The 25,023-nt window shown below is 43.9% G+C and overlaps 1 protein-coding gene across 3 annotated transcripts in view; it reads right to left on the reverse strand.

Annotated features, from left to right (window-relative positions):
* The window catches only part of NR3C2 (nuclear receptor subfamily 3 group C member 2), a 433,501-nt gene extending 420,879 nt beyond the window's left edge, over window positions 1–12,622 (reverse strand). The window contains exons 1-2 of one of the 3 annotated variants that reach the window (XM_018061588.1): window positions 12,581–12,622; window positions 2,899–4,663 (exon numbers count right to left, since the gene is read on the reverse strand). In XM_018061588.1, the coding sequence (XP_017917077.1) occupies window positions 2,899–4,661 (1,763 nt within the window). In that variant the 5' untranslated portion in view covers window positions 4,662–4,663; window positions 12,581–12,622. Of the gene's footprint in view, window positions 1–2,898; window positions 4,664–10,242; window positions 10,789–12,580 lie in introns of those variants that run through there. The other 2 variants (XM_013970502.2, XM_005691196.3) reach the window with 2 other exon arrangements.

A 25,023-nucleotide genomic window follows, 5' to 3' on the forward strand; every position in this document is an offset into this window, starting at 1 on the left:
TCCTTCAGCACACTGGAAATGGACAGTCAGTGGTTTCTTCAAGTTTAGCTGCCACATGGAATCCGAAACCATATCAGTGAACTTTTCATGCACTATTTTAGTAAAGCCATTGGTCTATCTTCCATTTTGCATGGCTCGTCTACCAATGCACAATTTTTGAGGTTTGTGGCCCTCCTGGATAAAGTCTCAGAAACCCCAAACCATACTTTGACATTTACTAGAAAACAAGAGTTCAACCTAAAGATAAAGAATGTTATGAAACTTAGAAGCAGTTACACACTGCCTTGATCCTTTACAGTCTTTAATTCATTAATCTGACATTACCTGGAATGGGGTAACATCATCATAAATTATGAAGTAGACAGAAAAGTTGAGATTTTGGTCCAAAAAACACAAAACAAGAAGCCAATAATGAAGCTTGGATGAGATTAAATCAAGTATTATAAAATGTAGACTAAAATCCAGAAAAAAAGTCTGTATTCCTCTGAGAATGATCAAAACAAATAGATTTGGACAATATTCACAAGGAAAAGCTGCAAGGAATTAGTAATCTAATCTAATTAGATCAGTAATCTAAAACTTTGAATAATATTAAAAGCTTTGATAGTAAAGTTTGTGGAAAACATTAACTAACAATAGTATATATGTAAACAAATGAATCCCCTCTAGCTATGTTAACAAGCTTATTAAGAATTTTGGAATGCTCAAGAAAAGACACTAGACAACATCCCAGTTTCCCACAAAGGCACAGGAGGCTCAAAGTCACTGATTCATAGGAATGTGTAAGGCTATGGGTCCCAAGACCACCAAGAGGGGCATCATGAGTTGAGTCCGGAAATGACAAAACAGTATAAATAGGATACAGAACAAACAGAGGAGAGTTAATGATTTTAGCTAGCATCTGTCTAGTGTTTCTACCAGAAATATCATTATCCAAAGCAACGGTCTTCAAAACTAAAAGAGCATAAATAGAAATGTAGAGTGCCTAGCTATAAAACGGTAGAAATTAATCATAGGAATTTATCAACAACTATTTCCTTATACTTTGTACATTTCTTTAAAAGACTGTATGGAATTTCATTTAATGCACAAAAGAGAACACTAAAAGAAATGGAAACTAAAGGTCATGAACAATCCCATTAAATGCTAAGAGCAACTGCTGAAATGTATATAATACTCTATGATGCATATTGTATTCCAGATGATAGTCAAGGGGCTTCCCATAATTTAACTCATTGTCTTGACTACCCTTGAGATGGGTACTACTGAATTCCCTTTTTATAGATGAGAAGCCTGAAGGCCAGAGAGGTGAAGAGATGTGCATGGGGTCACAAAGCAGCTAAGGAGCAGAGCTGGGGATTTCAACCAGGGTAGCCATGCTTTTAACAACCAGGTTAAACTCCCTCCAACTAACCCACTACAAACATCACTTAATAAAAGTATGTATAGTGTATGCAAACCATCCTTATCAGAAAGTAAAGCAAAGCACCTGCTGAGCTTGGTTCTGACGAAAGCTATGCCATTTCAGCATTTGTGCAAAGAGTTTAGAATTTAGGAGACAGCAACAGTGTGAGTACAGGATTAACTAGTCATGCTACTGAGAACTGTAAGAGCGTGTAAGTCTCCTTTATGGAATGTGTGCGTCCATAAAAGCAAGAGGAGCGAGGTATGAGTCAATGAAGAGGAAAAGAAAGCACAAATGAAAGTTTTTGCTTTTGCTTCTGTAAAAAACAAAAGGAGAAAACACAGAACGCACGTCAATCTTACGTTTTGTTGACGGGAAAGGACATTTTCACCACCAAACAAGTTTTTAAGGAAAATAGCCACATCTTCCTAGAAGCCTCTGTGAACTATATCTAGGAAATCTATTCTTTATATGTTCAATAAAGGGATCATTGACCACATCCAGGTAATAAAAACAGTGCTGAAGCAAAGTCCAACATAAGTATTCACTGTATTACTTAGAACCACCCTTTACAGTCATATCTGAAACCTCTTCCTTGTTTTTTTCTAAATATATACAATATGCTATCTATAAGAAGGAAAGCCAAGAAGATATTTTACAGTAAGTAAAGTATGTCTCCTTGCAGATCTTAGAAGTTATAAATATACCAATCTGAAACGGCAGTGACATACTTCACTTCCAAAGAGTAGGAAAGCAAAACGGGCCACTTAGTAATTTTAGATGTGCTGAGTCTTTAAAAAGCTCTCCAGAGTTAAGGAAATGATTTATTTGTGCTGAAGACCACAACTTACATACGATTAACCAATCTAGAAAAAGATGAAAAGGGTGGGGAGCTTGTGGGTAACAGATTTGGGGTTTCATTTCACTTTTCACAACCAATGAAGTGATTAATAAAGGAAACTCTGGGGGAAAAAAAAAGACTTATGACCACAAAGAAAACAATTTAAAGCAATGTTAGTGAACCAGTACACAGCTAAAGAAAAGAAAAGAAAAGAAAAAAAAACAAAACCCTAGCACTAATCTGCTAAAGCATACATAATAGCAAGGCATTAGGAAACAAACCTATCTTAAACACCTACTAGCGGCAATGCAGAAGGGGAAGACCTATGTACAACACGTACAGATGCTCCTTCCAAATCGATGGTACCATTTGAGACTCTCAAAATGTTTGGTTTCTTTATAATGAAAGACAGGGGAGCCTGGAGTGCTGCAGTCCATGGTGTCGCAGGGAATCGGATACAACTTAGCGACTCAACAACAATACCTTCCTAACACACCAACAAGCTAACGGGTGAGCATACAGTGACCATGCTGAAAAGGAAACAAACAGGAGACTGAAATGTGTCTGAATTTATCAACAGCAAAGATAACGCTAACCTTCAGCATTTCACACAGCCATGGTTTTTCAAAACTGGAGAAAAAGGCCAACTTACCTTGATACGTTTTCTGGAATGTATTCTAGGACCGGATATCCATCACTTCTTCTCGACGACAGGTCACTGTGTGATTTCCACGACTCCACCAAGGTATTGACAGGAGGGAAGGAACCCAGGTGTTGGAAAGATTGGTCTCTAGCTGATCGTGATAAAGATATTGTACCTTGAGCACCAATCCTATAGTGAAAGGACTGTCCACCTGAATTCACGCCAACGATGGCAGATGGAGGGATGCTGGCCTCTGGGTAGAAGCTCCCATCATCCGGTTCTTGTTTTATCCCCATGGGGAACCCGCTGCCTTCACAGTTACCATCAAAGCCCGGCACAGGTGGTCCTAAAATTCCTGATAGAGAATAATAGTCTTTATCATCCATAAAGGAAAAGTATGAGCCATCCATGAACGGAAAGGGGTTGATTGCTGGATTCCCTTTAAAAGAGGTGCCAGAACATGAATGCTTGGTTGACTCTTGTTTTATTGGTACTGAGAAGGGGGAATCAGAATTTATTTTGCTGTTTCCTCCTAGACACGAGCTGCTGAAAGCTCCGTCTGGCTCCGGCTTTATGTACTGGACGATGTTAAGCTGGCCAGCCACACCATGGGAGATGGCGTTCTCTGTCTCCTCAGTCTTAGGAAAGGGGACCTCTTGAGCACCTTTCTCCTGGGTGTCTGGACTGGGAACCACATCTCGGGCTGCGCTGGACCCCACTGGGGTGCCCGAAGTGGTGTAGCTGAAGGCGGTGCTTCCAGGGCTACAGATAGACCCCACAGTACTAGCGGCTGGGCTGGACAGCGTCGATCTGTTGTTTGTGTTGGAAGGGCTGGAAACGGAGCACCTTGAGTTGTTGATGTTTGCAGGGCTGGATACGCAGGATCGCAGAGTGACGTTATTAGGACTGGAGACCGGAGACTTCACGCTGCAGTGACTCGGGGGGCTGGAAATCGGGGATTTCATGCTACTTAATGGACTGGAAAGAGGTGAGCCCACGTTGCTGGCATGCGCTGGGCTGTGTGACCTGGAGCCCCGCGTCTCCACATTGGGGGAGCATGGTAGAGGGGTGCCCTGGGCGATGGGGCTGTGCACTGGGAAACTGCCGAAGCTGGCTGAAGTGGAGGACACACAGCTGATGCTGGCGGGGCTGCAACCCGAGGATGACAGGGTCAGAGGGCTGCAAACTGCCGGGCCCTTCTCGTGCCCTAGGATGGGGCTCTTCACCACATTGCGCATGACCCCGCCATTAACAGAGCCCCCAGAGTCTGGCAGGAAGGACCGCAAGGGCCTGCTCGCACCCCCCAGCGTGGAAGGACGGTGGCCGTTCTCTTTGTAAAATTTCACAAGCTGTTCGACGTTTTGATACATCTTTGCTGGACTGCCGCTTCCCTGTGGGTTCTGCTGATCATAGGCGTAGTCGGCCTCTCTCACGGAATCCATGTACAAGCCCATGGACTCGGCCACCGTGGCCGAAAGTTCCTTTGATTCCAGCTCGGTTTTTATATCAGATGGTAAAATCCCGGACCGGCTGCTGTCTTGCTGGAGGCAAGGGAGTAGTTCGTGTTTTTCTTTGCTGCTTCCTTGAGTACTGCTGTTTGGAATAGCACCGGAGACGCAGCGTACGTCGACGATCTCCATGTAGTTACTCTCAGCTGGCTGCTCCGTGGGTCCGGGTCCCAGGGCAGGACGCTCTGCAGGCTGAGAAACTTGACCCCACCGTCTTTCCATTTCTAGACCTTCAGGGAGACTGTGGTAGCCTTTGGTCTCCATAGCTAACATAAAAATTTATATTAAAAAAATCGAATTAGAGTCGTGGATAGCACAGTTACTCTAAGAGACATTCTGAAATTGTACTGACTGAGCTATAAGTATATATACTACTGATGATAAGCAATACTTCCAGTTATACTCAAGTTATTACCTTTTTAGGTGCTGATACAACAGAGTCTTGACTATAATTTGTCCAGAAGCCAGAATATAAGCAGCAGTAAAACTATTTTCCATCTAAATAAAAGCAACATGTTTGCTATAATAGAGCAAGCAATAAAACCGTTTTGCATCTGAGTAACATCTTTACTATACTACAGCCTTTGGAGTTTGGAGGAAATTTTACATATAAAACATCTTTGCTATAATACAGCCTGTAGAGTTTACAAAGAATATTTACAAATGTTAACTTATTTAATATGCAAAGTAATCCTGGGGACTCCTGATGCATCCAAAGAGGAAACTGAGGGTTTAACCAAGTGGGCGACTTGCCCAAGGTCAAAGACACAGTAAGTGACAAAGTCAGGTTTAAAACTAAATCTAATGCCAAAGTCTTTGGAGTCTTTCCAGCATATGGAAGCTGCTTTTCATAGCTAATATGTGACTTGATTAAAAAACAATGAGGAAATGTAAGTAATGTTACCATTTCCCAATGTAAAGTCATCCCGTGAATGATCACAGGCAAGATAACTTGAGGATTATTTTCAAAACAGTAAGATTTTCATAAAATAGATTTTGGTGGAGATAATTTAATGTCAGTTCTGAACAGTGAAGAGTCATATATCCTGATTAATTAAGCTCATCCATAACTCAGAGGCTGAATGACAAGCTGAGAATGTCAGGACTCTAGTCTGTATTTCAGTCCTGGCGAGGACTCTGACATGCGGCCTGACCTAGCGGCAGCTCTGCTGAAAAGATTCCAGACTGCCAGTTTCATTCTCCACAGTTAATGGAGGAAGTTTGAGATGGGTCCTGACAATTTCTGTGTTCATTCATTCAACAAATACTCACCAAGTGTGTGTTGTATCCTGGGCCTACAACTAGCCACAGAATCTACAGTGATAAACAAAACAGGCTCAATTCCCATCCTCAAGGAGTCCCCAGGATTGTTTTAGACATACTATCTTATCTACTGGCTCTCTCTATAAATTTATTCCATAGATAATCATAACAGGCTGTATTTATAGAATTCTTATGCCTGATACGGTTCAATGACCTATTACAAGCCTTTCACAGATATTAATGTACATACCCTTATAAATTACCCTACAAGATTGGCAAAAGTACTGTCCCAAATGATACAACTGGGAAAACAGAGTCAGAAGCCACACAGCAGAGCTGGAATTTGATCCCAGGTGTCTACACCAAGGTCTCTCAACCATGGCCCTACTGGGGGCCTGATAATGCTTTGTTGAGATCTCTCCTGTGCATTGTAAGATGTACAGCCATATCCCTGACCCCTACCCACTAGATGCCAGTAGCATTCCTCCTGCCCCGCTGTGACAGCCCCAAATGCCTCCAGACTTGCCAAAAGCCCCTAGGGGCAGGGGGAGGGGGGCCAAAATCACCACTGGCTTGAGAAGCACCACTCTAAAGAAACATCTCTCAAAGAAAATTAATTCACTCAATAAAATTTCATTTGTGCATTTTCATGCATAGAACTCTTCAAATCTTTAACTATGCATTTTTCAAATCCTTTCAGGTGTATAAACAATCTCTGACCCAAATAAAGGTCCTGACCTAAAAGCTGCAGCTTCTGCAGTGGTGAACACAGATATTACTTTAGACCTCTCAGTCCTTTCCCCTCCTCTGCCACTCACGATTGTCAACCACCCTACCTTCTTCTCATTAAAAAAAGACTAGAAAGACTTTTTGCTCCAGAAATTACATTAACATGGGAAAAATAATATAATGACTCTACTAAATAAATTGGCATCAGATATCACAGGGCTCTCTGGCAAAATTTAATGCCCAAATTGTCCGAAGATCATAATTACTTATTTTTCTGTATTCTACACTAGGCTTTTAAGTTCCCAGGAGGAGGAAACTTTATCAACTTTACCATTGCACCCCAAGATGACAGCATAGTGCAAATAAAAAAATGTTAAACTATTATAAAATAATCAATACCCAGTAATTTGTGAACATTAAAATCTCCCAATTATGTAGCATGCTTTTGTTTAAAGAACATTATTCTATAAATTCCTAATCACAAAACAGTAGAAAGTAAGCCAAGTTATGAAGTTTGAGAAGGTAATCTGATAATTCCAGCAGGAAAAATTAGTGTGGATGAAAGCCAAGAACTGAATATAGTGAAATGGGACCAAAACAGCTAATACTGGCCTTTTGTACCTTACTGAAAAACCATTTAGTAATAGCCATGGGTTGAAAAATACTAGTAAATATGTGCTGCTTCTACTTCTGAGAATATTCAGCTATCCCCATACCAAACTGGAACAGTACAGATAGATACTTCAGTCCCAAATTCATCAAACCAAAAGAAATGTGTCTGTTCCTGTTTAAAACTGAACACCTTCAGTGCATCATCCTCCCACACCCCAATCCTATTCCTAAACCCACATTCCCTGTCTTGGTGAATTGCACTACCGTCTATTCAAATGCCCAGAAATCACCCCTGCCTTGGCACCCTAACTAAAGGTCTCCACAAATTCACCCCTCCCCACTCCCACACCTACAGTCTCCCAGACAACAGGACCATCTGCCTTGAGTCTGAAGGATCACCATCATCCAGACTTCTCTCCAAAAATTCTTTCTCTAAACTCTCTTTAGGAAAGGATGATCACTCACTGCCTGTTTTGAAGCTTCAGGGTGGAAATTCACATGCTAAAACTCTTGAAAGTTCTAAGGAACAGAAACCCATTTCCTTTTTAATTCAGAGTTCCCTAAATAATTTGGCCACTGCACCTTCTTTCTTTTTCACACAACATCTACTAATATGCTGAGGGACCCTTTTCATCACTGTGCCTCAAGCCAGGAGCCGTGTCTTAGATACATAAGGCTATATGAAGATTTGAAGAGAACCTTTATGTGAGTGCGGATAGGCAAGAACCATCTTAAAGCACTCTACAAGGAAGTACCTTATCAGCTAACATCATGCAGCTGATCACAACTTTCCAAGTTCTGTTTGGCTAGCCTTGAACTCTCTTGACAATAACACGAACCAGCCTGCATTTCACCACATTATTGACAAGGCTATCATTAGAGAATTTGCAAAGGCTTTGCTGAAATCTACATTAGCTTTAAGACATTTTGATCTGTCAACCTAATACACCCCTCAACAAAGAATATAAAGGCTGGCAACCAACAAGAAAGAATGGAAGATATCTAGGACCTGCATGGCTTCCGCTGGAAATATTTTTAAGGATCAGGCTTTTAAAAAAATATGATTATTAAAATATTTTATGCTGAATTCTCCCTATTATCTTTTCCTTTCTTTTTTTTAAAGTATTTATTTTTAATTAAAAGATAAGTGCCTTACAATATTGTGTTGGTTTCTGCCATACATCAACATGAATCAGCCATAAGTATATATATATCCTCTCCCTTCTGAACCTCCCTCCCACCTCCCACCCCTCTAGGTTGCCACAAGAGCCCTGGTTTGAGTTCACTAAGTCACATAGCAAATTCCCACTATGTTACATATGGTAGTATGTAAGTTTCCATGCTATTCTGTCCTATATTATCTTAATTGATCTTCTCTATAAAACAAATGGATCAGTTAGGAAGTTATTTCCAATGTCGTCCAGGAAATCCAGGTTGTCTTTTTGAAACTGGCATAAGGTCCATGGCTTGAGCAGATTTTCAGTCAATCACTAGTGAATATTGAAAATATTAATTGATGAATATGATCCTCATAGAACTTAATATCCAGAGGGTAAAGTTTTTGTTACTAAAGTATAAGATTAAACAGATACTGATATACAAATCTACTTATGTAAAATCAGGCTTGTCTCCCTTAAAATGGAAACTATAACAGATACTCCCCTTCGGGCAAAGACAAAAAACATGAAGGTCCTTTAATTTTCAGGCAAATGCCTCCCCTCTTAAAATAAAGGAATTTTCACACAGGGAAAGTAAGGAAAAATATTGACAGTTCTATCTTGTCATAAATATGCTCTTAAACATTATTTTTGCAAAGGGAAAACCTGACTTTAAATTTTTATATTTTATAGACTCTGTTAAATTGCTGTTTCCCATAAGGAAGTAGTTTTGTTTGTTTGTTTCAGGAATATTAACAAAGAATCTTGCAAATTTATATATTTTATCCGAAAACAGTTTCACTTTTACAACCTCCCAAACACAGTTCCATTTTAAATGCATCATTTTCTATAGTTATCTGACTCTAATATTACATCCTCAAGACAGAACCTTAAGAATTTTATAATTTGTATTGGTTGCATAGTTGTAAAAGTTCACTGTAACTCTTTTCCTGTCATCCCTATTACTTAACTATAACCATGTTCCTTGTTTTAACAGATGAGATAAATGATAGAAATCAGCCCAAGGTCACCTAAGAGAGCCAGAGAACCAGTTAGAACTGAACACACCTGATTTCTATTCACTCACCTAATTCACTGAGCCACCTGATCTTTCCAAAAGCCCCAAACTAAACTATGTCTCCCTTAAAGGAAAAAGCTCCCCTTTTATTATTTTAAAAAACTTCTTTCCTCAAGCATTTCCATGGTAGCCTGTCATGAAGTCAAATCTAAAATGAAAACTTCCCAGAACTTCACAGATGGAGAATGCTGTTAGCATTACTATGTAAGTATCATCAATAACAGCACCTAGAGAAATGCCAATTCAAATATTAAAATGCAATTTACTGCCTTTGAAATTCAGTGGTTTCCAAACTTGTCTGGTATCAAAGTTTTCCTAACTTCTATGCTATAACAAATAATTAAACCTTTTGGTGCCGTAAACCATTACGATTTAAACCTGGTCTTCTAAAATTCATTAGGAAAAGCTGTGCACCTAAATTCAGTAGCAGGGCACGGATGTCACCGAAAGAAGCTTCATCCTTTCTCTCCTGCTTTTAGAATTCGAACTGATGCCACAGAAAGCATAATCTCTTTCAGGAGTTTCGTGAATCCTAAGGCACGGGAAATGCACGAATTTCCAGAGCCCCTTTCCTACAGAATCTGTCGGGATTTGTATCTCCTTCAATTGCCCTTTTTCCGCTACACCTCTGGCTGAGATTTGGGTGCTTCCGCAATTTATAAAGGAAAGAAATATTATTCAAACGTTCTTTAAAAACTGTACAAGAAAAACGACCCGAAATTCATCTTTGGGGAAAGGGAAGGGTGATAGACCTCCCACTGCCAAAGGCGGTAGAAAGCTGCTCTTTAGAGGGCATTTATCCAAAGTGGCCAAACTTTCCCAAAATAGTCCTCTGGCGGCCAAAGGGGGGGAAAGTGGAAAACCAAAACAAAACAACAAGCACACAGCACCCTACTGACAGTGCCTCCGGATTACGCAGCCACTTCTCCCTGCAAAGTGCACGCTCCCGCGCCGCGGCCACACGCAGAGCCGGGCAAGCGGCGCCCAGCCGCGCACCCCTACACACCTGCCTCGGCCGGGGTCCGTCTCTCCGCGTCTACCTGTTGCAGCGCTCGCCAACGCCACGACACCCCTGCTGCGGAGCCCCCCTAAATCCAACCACATCCAGGCCAGCGAGTGCAGCTCTCCCTGCAGCGGGAGAGCCCGAGGCAGCAATGCTCTTGCACCCAGGTGACTGCACGGGTTTCCTCGGAGCAGCCTGAAGTTGGCTTGCGTCTCACCCGTCCAATGACACCCCGGGCGCGGGGGGGTGGAGAGGAGGGGGCAGGGGCAGGGCTAGAGCGGGCGAAGCTGGGAGGGAGAGAGAAGGAGAGGGCGGGCGAAAGCCCGGAGGGGGAGTGGGCCAGCTTCAGGGCCGGCCCTTTTAAAAGCGGGTCACATGTCCAGATAAAAAGTTCAGGTTGCCATCCCGCCCCCTTGGGCCCTTTCCATTGGCCCGGGGGGAAGCAAGGCTCCACGCTACACGGGTCAGGCGGGCTTCTCATTGGACAATACAGGCTGTCAGTCACCAGGAGGACGACATGACTGCTACAAAGTTGCTGCGACACAGCCTGGACTCGGCAGCTCCCTTAAAGCCGCAGAAGCGGAGGCTGCTCGGGGTGCAGGGCAGCGGCTACGCCACTAGGTACTCACGACTCGCTGCCCCCCACGCCCCTCGCTCCACTACCCCAAACTTGCCCACGCCCACCTGGCTCTCCTCCTGGCCTACCCCAGAATGTCTGTAAAGACGCGAAAAGTCTGGGGACGCTGAAGAAGTCGGTTTTTAGAAAGCCAGTCAAGGTGTCCTCCCTGATGCTCTCCACCTGCAGCGCCAGGTGAGCGGCAGCCCTAGCCCAGGCACCGCCCACAGCGTCCGTGCGCAGGGAGGGACCCTCAGTGGGCTTCTCCCGACCCTGGAGGTTCGTTCCCCGCCCCAGTAGTCAGTCTGCAGAGTTACCTCTCAACACAGCAGCCGCAGCCCGCTGCCAGCAAGCAAGAGGATCACGTTCCCACTCGATTTGAATTTCCTTGTTTTAACCGTGCGCGGAAAGCGAGTGATTTCAGTGCAGCCAAAGCCCTTTAAACACGGCTTCTCTCCCACCCTCCTCCCCATCCCTCCACCTCTGGGGTCAAGAGCTGAAGCACTCCTTCCTTATAATTTTGTGGCTGTATTTATTGCTTTCGTATTGGATTTTTCCAGTAGTTCAATTTGAAAGAAAGCTGACCATCCAGGATAGCCACTTTTTAATAATGGGTGGGAGGGGTGCACATCATTGGGAGAAACAAACAGGAGCGGGGAAGGAAACAAAACTGTTTTCTAAGGATCAAGCGTCTGCAAGAAGAAATTTCGGTTTCCCTCCAGCCGCCTCCACCTCGGCTCTCCTCCCGCCCACCCCACGGCTGTAGTTACTAAGCAAAAGGATGGGCTTCTTAACTTTGATTTCTAAGGACTTTGAGGCTCGGAGTATGAGGCTCCGTTTTATATTCCTGGCTGGTCCAGAGTCAGCACCGGTGACGTACACACCTAAATCTGGTCCCCGGGGCCTCGGCGACCCGCAGCCCGGCGGCGGCAGCTGTGCGTCCTCCCGCCTCACCCGTGCCCCGCACCAGCCAAGCTCGGAAGGGGGTTGGGGAGGGAGGGAGTTCACCCTGTGCCCAAAGGCCCCTCCTCTCCTTACAGTTCATTAGGCTTCGGGATTCCAGACCCCGAACCGAGGAAGACTCGAACTCTCAGTCGCTCCTGGTAGGGAACTCCCTGGCCGCGGGAGAGACGGCGGCGGCGCACAAGAACTGGTTGCGACCCTCCGACTCCTGTGCTCAGCAGTCCCCCGCTCGGAGCGGCTCCCGGCGCCCCGGCAGCCGGGAGTCCCCGCAAGTCTCCCAACTTTCCCGCGGGGCCCGAGGTCCTGCGCGCTTTCCGGGCCAAGCAAGCAGCCGGGCATCGATAGCTGCCGGGCCCGAGCGCAGACGGCGGTCAGGAAGGAGGGGAGTCCCGGACCTAGCGCTCGGGCAACCGAGAAGACGGCTCCGCCTGCGCTGCCAAATTATTCATTATTAAAGGAATGGACGTGTCTCTTTTACTAAGTTTTTACCACCTTTACGGAGGGCCAGTCTTGCCCTGGATCTCAGTTTCTTGCAAAATCTAGGTTAGAATCTTGCAGGGACTGGCCGCCACGATTGCTCGCTCGCCGCCCAACAACCCTGCCCGGAGGCGGCCGGGTGGGAACCTCGTCTCTTGCCCTCAGCCCACCTCGGCTTGCCAACCCGCGCCCTCTGCGCGGAATATGCCTTCCCCGGGGTCGCCCTGCGCTCCCCGGACCCCTCCCGCCGCTGTCAGCGCCAAGTGACTGTCGCTGTACACTCACCTTTTCTAGGACATGGTGGGGAGGCTGGGGCGCGGGGCGGGGGTTGGGTGGGGGCAACCAGGCTCCCGCCGCCGCCGCCGCCGCTGCCTGCAAGTCCGATATTAGCAGATCGGCGGTAAGGATGGAGAGGAAGAGACTCCCGGCAGTCGTCCTACTGACGGTGGGTAGAGCAATAGAGCCGTAGTGTTGTTACCCGGCAGGAGGAGACGAGGCGGCGGAGCCAAATCGCGCAGAGGGGGACGCGGGCGCCCGCCCGCCCCCAGCGGCGGCGGCGGCCGGGCCTTAGGCGGCGGGCCCTCTCGGGGCTGCCGATCTCCCGGGCGGCGGCGGCGGCTGCCTGGGGAGCCGGGAAGTTAGGGGGGTTGACCCCGCGCCGGCCGCCCCGCAGCGGGCTCTCCGCGCCCCCTCCCCAAGCCTGGGGTGACCGGTGACAGCTCGGGCGCCAGAGCGTGTGTGTGTGTGAGTGTGTGTTTTGAGGGGGGTGGCCGCAGGGGGAGCCCTGTGTGCCGCGGCCCCCTCCCCGGGTCACACCCTCCGCAGAAGGAGCAGGCAGCCGAGCGTCCGGCCACCGTCTGGGGTGAAACCGGGCTGGGGGCGCCGGGGCCCCCTCTCCAGCCTGGCCACTGGCTGCGAGGAGGCCGATGGCAAACGGAACCCCAGTGCACGTCACCCCACAGCCCTCCCCACGACTCCCTAAAGTCCAGCCCTGACCTCGCGCCCCCGGCCTCAGGTGCAGTTCCCAGCCGCCGGGAGGGGAGACGCGGGCTGGGGACCGTGCGCGGGGGGCGGGAGGGAAAAGTTTCTTTTCCTGCTCCTCCGCTGCCCACCCGGCGAAGCTGCTCCTCTCTCCACCCCTCGCCTTTTCTCCCGGGCTCGCTGCGCCTCTGCCCCACCCCCGCCGTGGCGGGGGGCTCCGAGGAAGGACCGGGTGTCTGCGCGCGGGGGAGACTGGCGAGCAGCGGCGGCCGCCGGCTGTGCCCTCGCTCTGACAGCGCCCGGGCCGCCGCCGCCCGCTCCGCCGAGCGAGCCGAGGACGCGGCCGGGCGCCAGGCCCCCTCCCCCAGCCGCGCGCCGAGCCCCGCGCGCCCCCGCGCCGCCCCGCGCGCCCCCGCGCCCTCCCGCCGCTCCGGCGGACACCTACGCAGACGCGAAAGGGAAAGGGGGGCGACCGAGCCGGGAGGGCGGACGGCGGCGCCCGGGAGCGCGGCGCGGGGCAGGGGATGGAGCTGCGACCCGCGATCCCGGGAGCCTCTGGCTCCGGCTGCCTAGCGGAGCCGCCTGCGCCTCCTGGCTCTGGATTCTCCCCAAGTCCCACATCTCCGCACCGCCCCCCCCCACCCCCGCTCCCGCCGCAAACCACACATATCACCCCCATTAGGGCAAATGTGTGCGTGTGCGTGTATGTGTGCGCGCGCGTGTCCACGAACTGTCACGCGTGGGAGGGACACCAGCCCCAGATCTTCTATCTCACCGTTACACTTAGCCTTAGTGGAAGATTTTGGGTAGAGGGGACCCACTGTGAATATCACAACAGGCTCCCCTTGTCGTTTATCACTCAGTTAAACTCCAGAAACTGACCACACTGGTCCCTGTCCCGGCTTTACACTCCTTTTCCTACAGGTTTTATTGACTCCTTCCCCCTGCCCTTTGCTGTGCTCCTTCCCGGTTTTCTTCCTAAGGAACTGTGGAAGTTGGTAATCCCTTCCCACCGTGTTAAACGCGGAACTGTCCTGTTAAAACAATTACAGCCCCACAATCCCACTGCCCCAGTCTAGCTGTCCATTGCGGCGTCACCCACACAGTGTTGGCACTCCCCTGTTCTTAAAGTGGCATTTGGCCTGTGGCGAACCACCTTCTGCCTGTTTCCTTAGGCGTAGAGAAGGTGAAATTCTTTAGGTATTATGTTTAGGTGAAATCAAGAAAATAACATAATAAATATTCAATGAACTTTAAAAAGAACCACCATGTAGAATTATACTGACTGAAAAAAATGAATTCTGAACTGCATCAAAAATAGGATGGACTGACACTCATGAGTTCATAAAATGGACAGAAGGATGGATAGTTAATGTGATTAAGGCATTATATACTAGTGGTAGAATCTTGGTAGTGGGTTTTTTGTTTTTGATTTTTCCTAATGAAATGTTAGAGAAAACGAACCCTCCTTGAAGGTAATCTTTACAGTGCAAATTCAGGTTACAAAATTGATAAATCTGGCATTTGATTATTCCTTTCCCCTTTATAAAATGATTTTCATTAAACTTTCTTTACCTAGGTGCTCCTCCACTATTTTAATCAGTAATTTTGTCACGGACAACTTATCAGGCAGCAGATTCTGATGTAAAGTGGGGTTATTGTAACTGCAACATTTTAGACATCTAGATTTCTTCCTGCCTTTTCTTTCTGTCCAATCTCAAATTTTAATCTTTCATGCTTTAAAGCAGTTTGGTATTATAAAACTGAGACTGAGTTTTTAAGCACTTACGTATATTCTCTTGAAACTTTTGTACACCAAACTCGCTTGTGGGGACATCCGTATGCCCATGTATATCAATTTCTCTTATCCTTCAACAAGAGATATTAGGGGATCTTGCCATTACTATTAGGCAAACCTTTATTTTTGGATATTTGAATATTTGCCCAAACTTTTGAACAATCATTTTCTTTTGCTGGCTGTAAGAGGTGGTCTTGTGCCACCCTAGAAGGAAAACAGCTCCAACATAAAATCTTTGGCTCCCTTATCTGAAGAGAAGGTGGCCCTGGTGTTACTGGGAATCACCCCACAAGTGATGTCTCTTGAGAGACTCCATCAAAGATGGAGATGCAGGGTTTTTGGTTATTCAGAATACTCTTGGTTCCAATGTTTGACAATAAAGAGTCCTGTCGACTTTGAAAATGTACATCTAGGAAATGTCATTCCTTGCTGATTTTTAAGCTCACAACAAACTTTGTTCTTTTGATCCTTTTAGATAGATTTTTCTTTGCAAAAGGATAGAAGTGTGTTTTTAAGAAAAATGAATATTAAGGAAGTAAAAAGAACAGAACAGGACCTTAACTTCATCTCCAAATTATTGGAGACTACTTACAGCTGCCAAATAGTCTGAAACCTTGAAGCAGCATCAGTTCTCCTCCCATTTGACAGTTGCTCACCCTCATATCACAGTCCTGTACCTCAGGACACTTTCCTCCCTCAACCCATTAGCGTCAAGCTTCCTGAGGTTTGCTACCTAAAGTGCACGACTCAGCGTTTGCAATTTACATATGTGACATCACATCCTCTATTATATAACTTCAGATACAAAGCCTAATATCATCTAAGTTTGTGTTGGAAAAAAAAATCCTCCCTTGCTCTTTATTTCAGCTTTAGCAGAGCAACCCCTTAGATCTCTGATCCAAATCTCACTTCATCCAACAGCTGACACTGGGGGGAGAAAAAAAAAAAATGCATGGAGTTGTTTAAGCCATGAAATGATAAGCAATCCACCCCCATGAATGTATTTTGAAATGTATTAGATCTCCTTTAGATCTGTATTTACTGGTAGGAAAGTAAAGCCTGTTAAGTAGCATATAATTTAATTGTATTCAATAATCTTAAAAAGTTAAAGGCTAAGCATTTGGACATAGATAACTTCATTAATAAGCCTAGTCATGCTGGCACTGGTTTTTTTTTTCTTTCAAAAAAGCTAAGCTTTTTTTCCCCCTGTCTGTTACCAGCTGTTAGGAAGAGTTGAGAAAGACAGAGAGAGTCAGAGAGAGAAAGGCGGGGCTTGGGCAGGCGGTGTTGGAGAGAAAAGATGGGTAGGGGAATAATATAAAATTGAATTTCTTCTTTGTTTATTGCAAAACACACATGTTACAGTTTATAAACATTGCAAGCAAATAAGAAATTGTGGACCAGAAGAGAAATACAAAACATATCAGAGTTTGTTAATACCCAAAATAGACCCAATTCAAGTTTCTGGACTACTTGGAATATTTTTATTAGCTTTGCTTATTCATTAATTTCCATATTTGTTTACCTAACTATTCATCTGTCTACCTTAATTTCATTTGCAGTCATTTTAAGCAGAAAACACACAAACCTCATCCATCTCGATGACCAGATTTTGAGCTGACAGAGCACCAAACAGATCATGCATCACAATTAGCGTGCCACATTATTAGAGGCAAATCAGATTGCACTGTGCCTACACTGATGTTCTAAATTTAGAAATAATGTACAGTGGTTGAAAAGGGGAGGGGGACTCAGAGCCATGTATTTCAATAAAAGTAAAGATATTTGCAATTCCTTCTCTTCTCATTTTCTTGGTTTACTGCAGGAAATTCATCACCTTTAAATAACTGTGCTAATCTTACATAAATAACTGCATGGTTTGTGAGCTCATTAGAATTATGCATCCGGCTGCTTTTCTGATATTATAGGCAATAACAACCACAGAAAAGTGAAACAATCCAGTGGGTCAGGTGTGGGAAATATGAGTCTCTGCTGAACTTGATGAAAAACTCATTTAGAATTTCTCATTAGGACTTCACAGGAGCAGTTAGCTTTTCAGTAGTCGGCGCTGTATTTTTAGCAGCATTTTAACAGCTGTCAGTAACAACTAAGACAACATTTTGATCAACACTTCTTTTTTTTTTAAATTCTAACAAAGATGTTTGCAAAGAAACAAAATGCTTCAAGATTTAAATGTTTAGCTCTGAAAAACAAACCAAAAAAGATAGTTTCTTGTAACATAAAATGTTAATGCCTCAAGGGCAGGCAGAAAGGTATCTACCTAAAATGAAGCCCAGTGGATATTTAAGGTTTAATTTTCTGATGCCTAGGTATGTCTAATAAGATGACATTAGGCTTGAAAGGTGTGTTCAGAGTCAGAAACGGAAACCTCAGCATAAGAGAATGTGCAGTGGATCTTGTCATGTATTTGCAAGTAGGTCAAGAATAGCCATGTGGGCACCTGAAATGAATAAAATCTTGTCCCTAACATTTGAGTTTATAAAGGGAGGTTATCACATGTCAGATATATGACACTGGAAATAGCAGATAGAAAAAAAAAAAAACGTAAGAGGCTTCATGACAGATGTCATCTTCATTTCTAAAGATAGAGGTAAATTTGCTGTGGGTGATGTATTACAAAGCAAACTTACGCTAAGCTCTGCAAGTGTCAAATTTCCCTTTCACCTGCAGTCTCCCCAAACATAGTGGTTTCTGTTCTAAGGGAAGGCATGGTATATTACTAAAGCAGCCTACTGAATCATCCTATCCAGGGGTCATCTGCTCATTTCGAGGACCTAATCCGTGTTTTGAGTTTGTCCCAACTAAGGCAGCTGAGTATTTCCACTTCATCTAGCTGGCACGGTGGGGAATGAAGGCATTCTTAGATCAAATGATATTTTTATTATTGTTAGGTAGTTAGAATAGGAAATAGGAGTCCAAAATGACGGTGGCTAAAAGACAAGGAAGGGAAAAGCCTGCGAAAATTGAACAAAGGAGGTCAAAGGAAGGTCTGAGGACCTGAGTGAGGGCTTCAGGTACAACAAACAGCACTCCTGGCTAGCCCAGTTTGCATAGGGCAGGCCCAGGGGGAGGGAAAAACATATAAAAAGAGGAGCCAAAGGGCTCTCTCTCGCTCCTCCATTCTCTTCTCTTCACGTCTTTGGGTTGGCATGCCCTCACGCTTCGAAGATGCATTCTCCTGCTATCTTCTAAATAAAATAGAGCTGTAACACTGATTTGTCTAAGAGCTATAACACGGTTTGTCCAAGACCCAAGAGCTGTGACAAGCCGAGGGCTTTATGTCCGTCACTCCAAATCTTTGTCGTGACAAGACAGAACCGAGGGGCATACACTCGCCTGACAATTATATTGCAGTTTTTAAAAATCCTAATCCTTGTGGTGGTACCAGTTCACTACCACTTCCTTGCTTGGTAGGACTTTTTTCAACAAAATGTGTAGAAGTCATAAAAATTGAAGTAGATATCCTTTCTTCTTGCCCTGCACAAACCCCTGCCAGATGCAAATCTTTTAGTGTTGATCATTTTGCACAGAGCACGACATGGTTTTCTTAGTTCATACATTTTGGACATTAAATACCCATGTGTAAAAATGAAACATGTATCAACATCTTGTATATGGAAGGTACAGGTCACATCAATTATTAATATTTAAACCACAATCTATTTTGAAGTGCCTAGTGCTAATTATAGCTAGACTTTAATATTTTATCAAAGTAAGTGGAAATTTAAGCTAGTTCATTACTTTAAAAAAAAAAAAAAGCTTTTTAATGACCTTCACTATAAATGTGGTGGAACCATCTCCTCTTAGTAAAACTGTGTAGATTTACTTGTACTTTTTGCCAGTACAGATTGCTAGCTTACATAAAGGATCAAGTAAGCACCTAAGTAAAGTCTTGGGATTCTTCTAATATATTTATATATGTAAATTTTATGTTGTTTTGATTTTAAAAGTACATATTTTCATAATAATTATCTATCTCAAAAGAAAAAAAATCCAGGAAAATTATTTTTATCACTACATCAATTCAATATATGCTATTACTCTGTTCTTTTGTAAATTATATGGCTCTATTTCTAATTTGAATATGAAATGAACTGAAGTTTTGTTGAAAATAAAATTTTTTTTAATTACCTTTATTTGTAAACAAATATTACTGTTAAAATTCAATAAAAACTGCCAAGGAACAAACGGTAAGATCATATACACATATTTTTTTATCTATTTTATGTTACTTCCATGGTACCAGATGATTATACTCCTAGGATACAACTACTAGTATGTTACTAAACAAACTTGGGATCCAGTAGGGAAGTCAAGATTATTAATCACAACAATTTCTCACCTACAGGGAGAAATTAAAGCAAACGCTAACTTCTACAGATAATTCAAAAAGCCCACAGTAAAAGCAAGAGCTCTGAGGCTCAATCTCCTTGAGTGAAATGTCTGATCAGTACCTTTCAGCCTGGAGCTGTATTTCATTACCCTTTTTCACAGATACAGCGTATCAAACAGCACAGTAAAATTCAAAGCCAGTTGCAGGGCTTTGAATCCTGGCTCCATCGCTTATTAACCATATGACTCAGGGAAAATTGCTTAGTCTTCCTAAATTTAGTTTCCTTATTTGTAACAAGAGACAACTGATACTATGAGTGGATATGAACTTTAAACACAGTACCTGGATGTGGTAAGTGCTTCCCAAAAGTGTTAAATGTGTACCTCCAGAGTTTTGTCATAGAAAACTCAAAGTTGATTCTTCTGAAGATTCAAAATCTTTCTTACACTTCAAATGGGTTTTGAAGTCCCTCAAGAATCAGAGCTTTAACCTGAGGTCTTCAAGGGCTTCAGACGTCTAAGAATTCTCTTTGCTAGAACAGTGATTCTCAAGTTTTATCATGCATCTGAATCACTGCGAGAGTCTGTTAAAAGTTTTCTCAGCCCCGGGCTTAGAGTTTCCTGTTCTGTAGGTATGGGGTGGAGCCTTAGGATTTATATTTCCAACAAGTTCCCAGGTAGATGCTGCTGGTGGTGCTCTAGGAACTACTCTTCGAGAACCAGATATGGCGCTAGTGGTAAAGAACCCACCTGCCAATGCAGGGGACTTAAGAGATGCAGGTTTGATCCCTGATGAGGCAGATGCCCTGGAGGAGGGCATAGCTACCCACTCCAGTATTCTCGCCTGGAGAATCCCATGAACAGAGGAGCCTGGAGGGCTATGATCCATAGATCCACAGGGTCACAAAGAGTCAGATAAGCCTGAAGCAATTAAGCATGTTGCACACACACCTTAGAATATGGAAAAGAAGCAGTCGCCCCCAGGCTGCTTACTTTGCAAGGGTAAGTTACTGCTGGCAGCAGCTGATGGTGCGGGCAGGGAGGAGAGGGGGGTGGGCCCAAGGGAGAGATGAAAAGCAGGAAGTAGGAGACGAAAGAAAGGAAGTGTCAGTTATTGTTGAAAGGGGCAGGGGTGGGTCTTCACAGTCCAGCATCACTGGGATCCAGAGGCTGGCTAGCTGTTGCTGAGTGAGAACTCTTATCTCCACAGCCCTTGGACTATATGTTGATCTATCATGACCTCCTTTTTTTTTCTTTTAATTGGGATATAGTTGCTTTACAATGCGGTGTTGGTTTCTGGTGTACAATGAAGTGAATCAGCTATATTTACACATACGTCCCCACCCTCTTGGACCTCCCTTCCACCATGGCCCCATCCCACCCCTCTGGGTCATCACAGAGCACCTAGCTGAGCTCCCAGTGCTTTTCAGCAGCTTCCCACTGGCCATCTATTTTACACCTCTAAATTCTTACTCTGAATAAGTATTTTGGAAGTACTTTACCACTTTCAGGTTCTTAAAGCACCTATTAGTTTTCTATTGTATTATCTTAAGGCATTAACTTTGGTTATTTGGGAGTGCGAGGATGTATGTTGTCACCCTGCTTATTTAACTTATATCCAGAGTACATCATGGAGAAGGCAATGGCACCCCACTCCAGTACTCTTATCTGGAAAATCCCATGGATGGAGGAGCCTGGTAGGCTGCAGTCCATGGGGTCGCGAAAACTCTTCAAGAGATGAGAATACCAGACCACCTGACCTGCCTCTTGAGAAATCTGTATGCAGGTCAAGAAACAACAGTTTGTCTACACGACTGAGCGACTTCACTTTCACTTTTCCCTTTCATACATTGGAGAAGTAAATGGCAGCCCACTCCAGTGTTCTTGATTGGAGAATCCCAGGGATGGGGAACCTGGTGGACTGCCGTCTATGGGGTCACACAGAGTCGGACACGACTGAAGCAACTTAGCAGTAGCAGAGTAAATCATGAGAAATGCCGGGCTGGATGAAGCACAAGCTGGAATCAAGAATGCCAAGAGAAATATCAATAACCTCAGATATGGAGATGACACCACCCTTATGGCAGAAAGTGAAGAACTAAAGAGCCTCTTGATGAAAGTGAAAGAGGAGAGCAAAAAAGTTAACTTAAAACTCAACATTCAGAAAACTAAGATCATGGCATTCAGTCCCATCACTTCATGGCAAACAGATGGGGAAGCATTGGAAACAGTGAATTTCTTTTCTTGGGCTCCAAAATCACTGCAGATGGTGACTGCAGCCGTGAAATTAAAAGACACTTACTCCTTGGAAGAAAAGCTATGACAAACCTAGACAGCATATTAAAAAGCAGAGACACTACTTTGCCAACAAAGGTCTGTCTAGTCAAAGCTATGGTTTTACTAGTGGTCATGTATGGATGAGAGAGTTGGACTGTAAAGAAAACTTAGCTCCCAAGAATTGATTCTTTTGAACTGTGGTGTTGGAGAAGACTCTTGAGAGTCCCTTGGACTGCAAGGAGATCCAACCAGTCCTAAAGGAAATCAGTCCTGAATATTCACTGGAAGGATTGATGATGAAGCTGAAAAGAAACTCTAATACTTTGGCCACCTGATGCAAAGAGCTGACTCATTTGAAAAGACCCTGATGCTGGGAAAGATTGAAGGTGGGAGGAGAAGGGGATGACATAGGATGAGATGGTTGGATGGCATCACCGACTCGATGGACATGAGTTTTGAGTAAGTTAGTGATGGACAGGGAAACCTGGCTTGCTGCAGTCCATGGGGTCACAAAGAGTCAGACATGACTGAGTGACTAAACTGAACTGAAGAAGTTGAAAAATGTAATTCAATCAAGATAGATGAAACCCCCCAATTTAGACAGATGAATTTGAAGAATAATCAAGGAAAGCTGACAGAAAGATAATAAAACTGCTTTCCTGGTGTCACTTAAATTGAACTCGATCTTGGGTAAGCAAGATTGTAAAAGCAAGAGAGGAATATAGTCCATGTGAGGAAACTTGTTATATTCAGTTGGCCAAATATAAGGTGGTTGGCCATTTTACAAAAAATCCAGAACGAACTTTTTAACCAATCCAGTACTTCACAATAGACCTTGATTGGAGCATTACTTTATCCATAGTTTGTGAAAACAGTTCAGAAAGAAGAACAAACATCATTAACAGTTCTATAAACTAAGAGATACATGAAGAAAATAGATTTCCTTAACCTGGTAAACAGTGACCTCATAAAAAAGTCAGGTAGTCCATTGAGTTTATTTTATTTTTTGCTAGTGTGAAAATCACTTAGAGTATTTGGCTGCTTCTTTAATATTGTTATATTAATACTTAAGTTTAGTATTATAAGTCATAACATATTTCATAAGCTTACAGATGTTTCATAAAATATTTCAAGTACACCAAAAATAACAGGCTTCAATGTAGCCGCCACTCTCCTTGAGGCGGAAACATTTTGTCATATTTGCTGCAGAAGTATAAAATATTGCATGAGTGTGATACATTCCTATTTCTTAATAGGGGTTATTGTTGAAGGGGAGGGGAGACAAGAATATAGGGGTTGTCTCTTATCCACTGGGAGTAGTACTTCCATTGTTAGAAGCCCTGAGTGTTGCATTTTCAGACACAGATCTTAATGAGAGAGAATTAGTTCTTAATATTTCCAAACAACATTCAAAAAGGGGCTGGTAGATAATCCCAATCCCAAATCATGGTTTTCACTGAGGGTAGGGATTTAAAATTCAGAACCTCCCTGGTGGTCCTGTGGTTAGGAATCTGCCATTGCAGGGTATACAGATTTGACCTCGAGTCTGGGAAGCTTCCGCATGTCAGAAGGCAACCAAGCCTGTGGGCCACAGTTACTGGGACCACATGCCCCCGTGATCTGCAACAAGAGAAACCCCTGCAATAAGAAGTCCAAGCACTGCAACTAGAGGAGGCCTTCACACAGCAACGAAGACCCAGCACAGCCAATAGATAAATGAGAGAATAAAAGTCAAGCTATTCCCTCAGAGATTCTCAAGAATGAAGATGACTTCAGCACCACGAGAACTGCCCACCTAGGAAACTACAGATCCTTGCAAAGGAGTAATTCCAGTCCAGTTCATTTCAATAGTATTGCTTTTTGGGTCACTTTCCAATCATATTTTCTCCTAACCCAAGTAATTCTAATAGCCTCAGTGAAACCCAGGGCTGATATAAATAATTGCATGCTTATCTTAAGTCATTACCAGAACTTTTCTGATTAGTTCTATCGGCCCATGTTGTATGCACTGTTAAGTCTTTTGACTCACATCCTAGAGACAAATGTTCAGTCCAATTTGGACAGGTATCTTAGTCTGTTGGGGCTCCAATAACAAAATACTATAGAATGAGTAATTTATAAACAGCATAAATTTAGATTTCACAATTCTGGAAGTGGATGTCCAAGATCAGGATGCAGTATAGTTGAATGAGGACTCTTCTGAAGAACAGACTTCTTTTATATATATGTGAATAGCGGATTAACAATGTTTGTTAGTTTCAGCTGTACTGCAAAGTGATTCAGTTATACGTATACGTGTATCTATTTTTTCTCAAATTCTTTCTCCATTTAGGTTATTACAGAATATTGAGCGGAATATTCTCATTTGCTCAATATTCTCAGTTGCCGATTATCATCACGTTTGGGGATTAAGGTTTCAACACATGAATCTAGGGGGTTCATGTGTTGTATCATAATATTTGGGGATTAAAGTTTCAAGATATGAATCTAGGGAGACAGGAAATTTCAGATCATAATGAGAGGGCTTAAGAATCTAGTGTTTAGCCATTATCTGGCTCATTCATTTCTCAATATATTGACCTTTACTTTAGAAATAATCTTTGGGTATTTCATATATTCTGACGTCAGGTATACATGAAGCTCCTATAGAAAGACACCCCCACAATACAGTAGCTCAAATAAGAAAGAAATTTAATTCTATCTTACATAAAATTGAGAAAAATGAATGTGATCTAGGGCAGATAGGTGGTTCTGCTGTGTGGGGTCTTTAGGACCCTGTGTCCCTTGAGGTGCCCCAATTCTGCAGAGTGTTGTCCTTATCTATATGGTGGAGGCTGTGTCATTAGAATCATATCCACAGTTTTATATTAAAGAGCAAACATTTGGGGGGCTTCCCTGGTCACTCAGTGATGAAAATCCACCTGCCAATGCAGGAGACACAGGCTTGGTGCCTGATTCAGGAGGACCCCACATGCCCCCAAGCACCTTAGCCCATGCACCACAACTATTGAACCTGTGCTCTAGAACCTGGGAACCACAGCTACTGAAGCCCGTGTACCCTACAGCCCTTGCTCTGCAGTAAGAGAAGCCTCCATAATGAGAAGCCAGCAACTAGAGCGTATTCCCCACTTGCCGCAGCTGGATGTTTACATCTTGATACCAGAGCAGTTTTCAAGAAGTTTAACTGGTTGTGTTCCCTGCTAAAACTGGAGTTCTACTGAAAGGAGGAAGGGGTAAATAAATACAGGGAATGATGATCACTCTTTGTTAAGAGATAACCAGTTCCAATAAGCAGAGTAGAAAATGCAAGCTAAGTCTC

Source organism: Capra hircus, chromosome 17 (assembly GCF_001704415.2).
Source record: "Capra hircus breed San Clemente chromosome 17, ASM170441v1, whole genome shotgun sequence".
NCBI lineage: Eukaryota > Metazoa > Chordata > Mammalia > Artiodactyla > Bovidae > Capra > Capra hircus.